The sequence below is a fragment of the Pholcus phalangioides genome, unplaced genomic scaffold (assembly GCF_987345545.1).
Source record: "Pholcus phalangioides strain wild (caught in Gottingen) unplaced genomic scaffold, Ppha-v1.0 ptg000004l_1, whole genome shotgun sequence".
NCBI classification, from domain to species: Eukaryota; Metazoa; Arthropoda; class Arachnida; order Araneae; family Pholcidae; genus Pholcus; species Pholcus phalangioides.
Genome location: NW_028301597.1, coordinates 36,157,911 through 36,167,139, shown reverse-complemented (window position 1 = coordinate 36,167,139; position 9,229 = coordinate 36,157,911). Strand labels below are relative to the sequence as shown.

Below are 9,229 nucleotides of genomic sequence, written 5' to 3'. Positions count from 1 at the left end.
TGAAATTATATTTTACATAAATTCTGAAATTATATTTTACATAAATTCTGAAATTATATTTTACATATATTCTGAAATTATATTTTACATAAATTCTGAAATTATATTTTACATAAATTCTGAAATTATATTTTACATTTATGTAATTAATATTCGAAATAATAATTATTTCGTTCATTGACTCTTAAAAACTCTGAAATTATTGTTTTCATCAATGTTGAATTTTCATTGATTCTAAATTTCCTTAATTCTGAAATTACTTATTTCATCAGTTCTCAAAGATCTTGAAATTACAGCACTTCTTTCATCAATTCTCATAAATTCGCAAATTACAGAGTTTCTTTCATTAATTCTGAAAAGTTCTGAAATTCGTTCCTCCATTAATTCTTAAAAATTCTGAAATTACTTCTTTTATTAATTCTTAAAAATTCTGAAATCACTTCTTTCATAAATTCTTAAAAATTTTGAAATTACTTCTTTCATAAATTCTGAAACGGTTTCTTCCATGACGCTGCAGCCGAACATTATGTTGGCCCTCGAACAGAGAGAAGTTGGCCACCCCTGTTGTATATGCAACATTTTCTTTTTCTATACCTTCTTTACTTCCGATCATAAAAAACGGCAAGAACTATTTCAGTTTTTCTATAACACAAATGGAGAAGAAAAACAACCAAAGAACACGCCTTCTTTCCTCTCAAAATTTCATTGTTCTGTTTTTATATATAAGTTATTGCACACACATACAACAAATATATTATTTTGGCCCCTATGGAATTGAAAAGCAAACAGTAACATTACTCACGAAATTATAACTTTTCTATAAAAAAAAAAACAACAAAAAAATTAAATCGACGCCAAGATCTAAAATATCCAACACAATTTCGTTATTTACCACAAAGAAAACATCATAATAATACAATATAGTAATTAATCTCTATCACAGAAATGAAAGACTTTATAATCAAAATTCACTCGACTTAAAGGTTCTATAATCGGTGTAAAAACTAATGACAATAAAATTCGAAATAAAAAACTGAAAATAAATTACAACTGAAATTCCATCAACAAGCATTTACAGTATAATATCAACGTACAATAGCAATAAATACAAGATCGAAGCCCACACACAATTATACAGAGACACCACAATTCACTACTCGCTATTATTGTCACCTACGTCAATTGTACACTTCAGAGCTTCATGCAAAATTAATATTAACACTGGTTATAATCCAGAATTAAACGAACAAAATACTATCCCGGCTGACACAAATTACATACAAATACAATAAAAATTATATTTCACTTCCACATTTGTGATTTCTTCTTTTCATTAATGCGATTATATAATATGGCATCTGAACTTGTACTGTACGTAATTTTCACATCTGTTGAATACTATTTCATTTGTATCGCCATATACATCCGGTATAATCTCTCTGTAATAATTATCGGATAGCGTAAAAAAAAAATTATCAATTCACGTACCGGTGTAGAATACGTTTATGCTCAATATAACTTTGATAATTGAGAGAAATTATAATATAAAAATATAAATAATTGCCAAAAAAAAGAGAAATACAAATTTAATGTATGTGTTTTATTTTGTATTCGTGTTTTTATATACGTAATTTATTTTTTGAGAAATACTTCTGCAAGAATTTAATTTACTTGATACTGTAAAGATGAAAAATAAATACAACAAACTTTCATAAATTGAAAAAAACAAAAGAGTATATAAAAAATAAATTTAAATGTGAGATTTATTTACACATCGGAAAGATCTAATTTAGCAAACTTGCATAATTTTAATGTAAGTTATAAAGTAAATCAATTAACAATTTATAAGTTATTCAATATGAAAGAATGATGGAAATTTTTTGTGATGAAAAAATGGTAAAATGTTATGATGAAAAAAGTGATAAAAAGTTATGATGAAAAATGAAAAATAAATTGTGGAAAAAAAAAATAAAAAGTGATAAAGTAAAAATGATTATAAAATTATTAAAATATCATAAAAATTTAAGAATAACGATATCACATCATAAAGCAAATCACACAACATTGCAAAGAAAAACCGTACAAAAATCCATCTTATAAATTATAAAATTTAATAAATGTAATATATTAAAATAAATTCCTTTCCCTTCTTGTTTACTTTCCATTCTAACAATCCATCATCAATTAAATAATTCTATTATTCTAAAACATTCCTAAAATGTTTCGTAAATGCTAAGATCACCACGTAGAAAGAAAAAAATATATAACACGCTAACAAATATGTGCAATCAAGAACTCTCCTGATGAAATAAATCAAAGCTTAGAAATCACAAACTAATCAATGCTTCAATAATTCAAAAAATAATTGATGAATCTTTTCAAAAGGGCCGTGTTATACTTTCTCAGTGTTCCAAATATAATATATAAAAAATTACATATACAAATATCCATGGAAAAACAAAAAAATCCACCGTACATCAATTATATCAAAAATTTCATTTTATTTTTTCTCCTCTCGAAAATGGCTTATTTTATATTTTATTATCATTATTTTCAAACTTATCTCATCAAAGACGACGGAATCTGTGAATATTTTCTGAAATTATTATGTAAATAATTTTTTTTTTCAAATATATAAATGGCTTATGGCAGCTCGTTTCTAACTGGACATCTTGATACGGTTATAATGCTATTCGCTACACAAATATGTATCACTTCTTTTTTTAACTCTTCCATCTTTCAAAATGACTAAGAATACTCCCTCTGGTGGCTAACTAATGACTAGAGAACAATTAAAAGTAACCTAAACACAAGTTAGAGCAGTGGTTCTCAAAGTTTGCCCCGTGGCTCCTGGGGAGGTAGGAATCATGGTAAAACGGTGACATCGTTGTGTCTGGTCAACGTGAGACATGTCTGAGACACTGGCATGTGCGTCTGCTGCTCAGTGGTGTAAAAAGAAGAATTTTCCTGGACTATTTTTTCTCGAATTTTCTTTAAAAAGGGGACTTTTAGGTTCTGTGATTGGGGGGGGGGGTTTCTGTGTACAGCCCTTGCATGGGCTTCATCATCATGGGGGTTTCTGTGTGGCTGCTATGCTGCCTATGTGATCGTTAAGGTTTCTGTACAGATATAGCCTCTGGGCTCTATTATCATGGAGTTTCTGGGTAGCTGTAGCCTCTGTGAGTTTTGTCATCACCCTTTATCGTGGGGGGGGGGGGGTTACTGTATAGTTGTAGCCTTTGTGATCATAGGGTGTCTGTGAAGCTATATCCACTGTGATAATGGATTTTTGAGAAGGTATATTCTCTGTGATGGCAGGGTTTTTTCTCTGTGTAGCTTTAGCCTCAGCGATCATGATGTTTCTGTGTAGCTGTAGCTTTTGTGATCGCAGGGATTTCTATAGAATTTTGTCTTTGTGATCATAGGATGTCTATGAAGCTACAACCACTGTGACGAGTTTCTGTGCTGCTAGAGCTTCTGTGATCATGAGGTTTCTGTGTGGCTGTAAGCTCTGTGATCATGGGGTGCATGTAAAGGTATAGTCTCTGAAAGACACACATATGATCATGATGTTTATGTGTGTTTGTAGCTTCTGTGATCACAAGGTTTTTGTGTGGCTATAGCTTCTGTGATCACGAGGTTTTTGTGTGGCTGTAGCTTATGTGATCACGAGGTTTCTGTGTGGCTGGCTCAAAGCTCTGGGATCTTAAGATTCCTGTGAAGGTATGGTCTCTATGATCATGAAGTTTCTGTGTGGATGTAGCCTCTCTCTTATGATGTTTCTGTGTGGCTTCTGTGATTATGATGTTTCTGTGTGGCTTCTGTGATTATGATGTTTCTGAGTGGCTTCTGTGATTATGATGTTTCTGTGTGGTTTTAGTCTGTCTGGATCATAATGTTTCTCGTATTGCCGTAGCAGTGATTATGGACTTCCTGTGTAGCTAGAGATTCCAGGCTCTATGATGAATGTGCATTCATCTGTTTTTTATCATATCTCTAAGTGAGATGCAGTATACATACATTGTCACTGACAATGAGAACAGGTCATGGGTTCACGCAGTGACAACTAGCATGTTTTTCTTGCATGTTATGTAGAGTCAACCTGGGTTATATGGTCACGCAGGATAGATTATCAATCATTTTCATTCGTTTAATATTGACTAGATGTGCTGCATTGACAAGGCAGTCAGCGGCACTGACATGAAGAAAACATTGGTGGGTTGAAATTTTTTAGTCATCCCGTATATACAGGACTGAAGTGTGTATTGAGAAGAGGGAAGGTTCATTGCATTGTTTTTTTCAGAAATTATTGGAGGTGGGAGCTTAAATGGCCTTGGCCCCTAGGTTTCGGCGCCTAAGAAGGCAGTAGTGTTGGATGTTCCACGAGAAGGCTGGTAACAATGAGAGCTACAGAAACAGTGGCATTGTGAGTAGACACTGTTTTATATTTCAATCTTCTCAATAATTTTACACCCTATTCAGTAAAATACCATGTAATCACAGTTTGAGTTACAAAAGCCAATGACTATGGGGGGGGGGGGGGGAGCTACGGGTGGCGAAGTTTGAGAACCATTGGGTTAGAGTATTAAAGAAACAGAATGGAGATTCACACATATAGCTTCCAAATAGATATGGGTTGGCGATATACTCCCGGGGCACCTTGTTCCGGTCCTCCAAAAAGATAGAGACATAAGTTCCAAGGGTAGAATTCGACTCTGGGGTTGTGTGAATTTCTCGACGTAGGTCGACTCCGACGTTCGTTTGGTGAAGGCTCGTTCTGGAAAACCCTAGAAGTGGGGGAAGTCATCGTTGACTCTTTGTCCTGGATAATGGTGTCCATCGCCCCGCAGAATGAAGTCGGCGTGACGCTCCCGCCCGGTGAGAAACTGTGTCTGTTGATCGGTTTCCTCTGATATGAGCGGTCCCAAGAACGCGCGCGTTCCTTACCGATGATAGACAGTGGCGGGGGTCTCTCTGCCTCTGTCGGCGTGAAAGTCTTGAGCTCGAGCTCGCGATCCCTCTGGAATCCCTTGCGGGTCGTCGAGGACGAATTGAGACAACCGGCGAATTCGCGGTGATTGTCACCTTCGTCGTCCGTGAAGGAATGGTAACCGGAACTGTGCGACATCGAGTGAGGCATCCCCCGACTCTCGATGCTGGGCGTCGTCGTCTGAGAGTTCAGATCCGACATCGTGTAGCTGGAAGCAAATCGGCTCGGGTACCTGGCCCGTTCCTGGTCGACTTCCGGGACGTCCAGATCGACCAGCATTTCCGTAGGATTAGCTGAGGAAATTTGAGGATCCTTGTTTCTGTCATCGCCGTTGTTCTGTTTGGGCTCGACCAGCATGTTGGCTTCGTCCGCGTTCTCGCTGTTTTCCTCCTCCACGTCCTTCACGGTCGACAACGGACCGTCATAAGATAACCTGCTCGGTCTTGAAGCCGGAGTCGTGCACGACCCGTTGTGAACTTCCCCGGCTCTGACGATCGACAGACCTCCTGGACGGTAATGCGAGAAGTTACTGTGACTGTAGAACTGGTGCCCGTCGGACCAGGACGTCGGGCTGAGAGTGGCGTTCGGGTTCTCGACCCATATCGGGACTCCCGACTGGGTCGATTCGGTCAGGACTTCAGATCTTGGCCTGAGCTGCTTGGCAGTGGCGAGCTTGTCGCAGTCTGATTCGAGTACTGCGTCAGAGCTCTGAGATTTCTGAATGGTGAGCCTAGGACGACACTGATTGTTCTGCTGGTTCGTTTTAGATTCCATCAGCCTTTCCAGTTCGAACTGCCGTGTGTCGGCGTTGGACTGGTTATGGAGGATAGAGTAACTACCACTGGAAATGCTACGAACGAGGCGGCTGCTCGATATTCTCTCTCGGAGTGACCTAAAAATATTGAACGGTTAGGTTAGCCTTCACGTTATTTTGCATGAATATTACAGTAATTACTATGACTTAGTGTTAAACAGAAATATGAATCCTAGATATCATGTAGGGTGAATTTCACCTAATCTGAAGAGGGGTTGACAGGCGAGCTCATGTGGAGCATAAAACACGGTAGGAACCCCGTCTTATCGTTAACGGTTTCGAGTTATGGTGGATAGAAGGGGGAGGGGATATGAGTCAAGTCTGAAAAAACTAAATTTTGTGAAGTTTTAAAATATCTACACGCAAACTAAGCACATATTTGGAAAGAAAAGAAAAAATCCTCTAAAGTGGCACAATTTCTATCAGAACCAGAGCTGCCTTTAGGACTGTGCGATAGGTGCGGTCGAACCGAGCCCCGCGATTTTTGGTTCCCCGCACTAACGGTAGTAGAAGTAAAAAAATGTATAAATGTATCCAAAATACATTTTTTGTAGAAATTAAAGTTTCTGAGCTTCAACTGATTTCATTCTGGAATTACTTCTTTCATCAATTTTGGAACTATTTCTCTCATTAATTCTGAATTTTTATTGATTCTGGAATTAACTTCTCTCATTAATTCTGAATTTTTATTGATTCTGGAATTAACTTCTCTCATTAATTCTGAATTTTCATCAATTCTGAGGTTTTTTCTTTCATCAATTCTGAGGATTTTTTTTGTTTTCATCAATTCTGGAAGTACTTCTTTCATCAACTCTGACGTGTTTCATCTCATTTAATTCTGAAATTTGATCATTTCTGATATTTATTCTTTCATTAATTCTGAAATTTGATCAATTCTGATATTTATTCTTTCATTAATTCTGAAATTTGATCAATTCTGATATTTATTCTTTCATTAATTCTGAAATTTGATCAATTCTGATATTTATTCTTTCATTAATTCTGAAATTTGATCAATTCTGATATTTATTCTTTCATTAATTCTGAAATTTGATCAATTCTGATATTTATTCTTTCATTAATTCTGAAATTTGATCAATTCTGATATTTATTCTTTCATTAATTCTGAAATTTGATCAATTCTGATATTTATTCTTTCATTAATTCTGAATTTTCATCAATTGTGGGATGACTAATTCTGGACTTTTGACTATCTCTGCATCTTCATTGGTGGATACAACAATTATTTCTAATTTTTAGTTGACCAATTATAAATTATCATTAGTTTGCAGATCATTTTGAAATAATTTCTTTCATCAGTTTAAAATTTGCTTTAGTTCTGAATTTTCATCGATTAAAAATTTTCAATAATTTTTGCGTTAATTTGTGTCTATGTGTATTCTAATTGTGTCTATGGATATTTTTTTTTGAGAGGCATGTTTCTCAGCATTCCTGAATATTCTGTGATAATGCATGGGTCTATGGATCTCCGCAAAATATATGAAATGGGCTAGTCTCTCACCCTCTCCCTTTCGTTTGGCGGATTACTTGAAATTCACCCTGTATATCACGGTGCTGGCCACATACCTGAGATTAACTTGACCGGAGGAGTGGCTGTATCCGACAAGATAATCCTCCTCCTCGTCTTCGTCATCGGAACTGGTGCTCTTGCTGCATAACCTCGACACAGGATGGACTCTGAACTTGAAGGTCCGTTTCCGACTGCCACCGTGATCCTGATTATTATGTTGATGGTGGTGGTTCTGTGGCTGTTGTCCAAAGCACATGGAAAGAGACTTTGGAGGATGAGATTTCCTGTTGATGTTTGTATCGAAGTCCTCATCGACGCGGAGGAAACTCGTATCGCAGCTGTTGTTATCACGCTTCATCTGCACCACCATTCCGTTCTCTGGAAGCAATGGATTGGCGATGGCCACGTGGCGACATTTCGGGGGAGGCTGGGCACCTTCAGCAGCTATCCTTTCCCAAGTATCAGTCGCTGACAAGGGGAAAAAAATAAAATAAAAGCTATACGTTGAAACCAAAGACTTTATTGAGATGAATCGAGAAAATACACAAGGAATTCAGTTTGCCGAATTTACTCACCAAAATGATACCTCCAGAGTTCATTGACGGAAACTCCGACTCGTTCTCCACCGAAAATATACATGTATCCCATCACTTGCACTGCTGCATGTCCGAAGAGTTCCCCGGGCCCTTTCTGTACTTTTATCCTCGTCCATTCTTGCATATCTTGAAAAGAATATTTAAAAAAAACCCGGTATTTTATTACGAATAAAGGTCTGGACACACATATCCGCACCGTGCCAGGACCGTAGCTCGGGCGTCAGTTGGCCGTGGCTCGGCTCGTTCCTCTTCAGACCACACCTTTCCGTGTGTTGCCCGTGTCGCTGCCGTATGCTGACTACGAAGCTGTGTCGATTGCTTCAAGTCTTTAACGCAGCCGGTTCGGTGTAATCAAAATGTTCAGTAAATTAATTAACAAGAGTGATTTGGATATAATAACCCTAGCGTAAATTAACAATAATTAATTGTTCTAAACATTTCTGTACACACTTCTTTCTACACATGTATATACATTTTTTATCTGTCTGTATATGTGTGTGTGGATGTGTTTTTTATAGAAATTTTAATTTTGTTTTTATTTTGGATTGATCTCCGATAGATTTTTTGTATGTGATGAACCCGCAAAAAAGGATAGAATCTTTAAATGCAGCTGGAAATAAAAAGACGGCCATTTGCTTATTTTGACTATATGCATTCTTGTTTATAGTTTGGAGAGAGGAGATTATTTACGGAGTGATAAAAGGGGAGAAAGAGAAAAAAAAGTCATATAGAAATTAAAACAATCTGTGGGGGAGAGGGGTACTCTCTCTTCCTCACCTACACACTCGTTTTTTTTATTATTCAGAGTCAACGGCCATCATAAATAAAATCATCTGTAGGGGCAGGTGGTGTCAAATTCCGATAACACCTCGGAGAAGTTTATCTCAGCTCAGTAGGAGCATATTGTACGAAAGAGCGAGCATATCTTTTACTCTTTGTGTGTGTGCGTTCGCGGAATCTTCTAAACTGAAAATTGGCTCCTCTGCAGATGGCAAATGGATATTAAAATCAATAACAATTGGGGTGTTTAGTTTGCCGGGGCTTGGATTCAATGATAAAGCCTCACCAGTATTCGATAGTAATTTAAAGCACTCATTGCCAAAGTCCCAGTCGCTGAAACACCTTTGTCAGATATTTAGCACAAAGGTGCTCGACTTTTTGGAAGGTGTGGGCCACTTCATTGTTTTGAAATATTTCGCGGGCTTCTTAAGTTATCCAGAAATGAGTCTCGATCCTCCAAAATTATCTAAAAAGAAGTGGCACGTGCCGCTTAAGTGATCTGCAAGCGTGCCGCGGGC

At 37.0% G+C, this 9,229-nt stretch overlaps 1 protein-coding gene across 1 annotated transcript in view; it reads right to left on the bottom strand.

Annotated features, from left to right (window-relative positions):
- Positions 1-284: 284 nt before the first annotated feature.
- Positions 285-9,229, bottom strand: part of LOC149087353 (uncharacterized) — a 51,556-nt gene continuing 42,611 nt past the window's right edge. The window contains exons 7-9 of the mRNA XM_089231421.1: positions 7,911-8,057; positions 7,392-7,803; positions 285-5,882 (exon numbers count right to left, since the gene is read on the bottom strand). Of these exons, the coding sequence (XP_089087547.1) occupies positions 4,607-5,882; positions 7,392-7,803; positions 7,911-8,057 (1,835 nt within the window). The 3' untranslated portion in view covers positions 285-4,606. The remainder of the gene's footprint in view (positions 5,883-7,391; positions 7,804-7,910; positions 8,058-9,229) is intronic.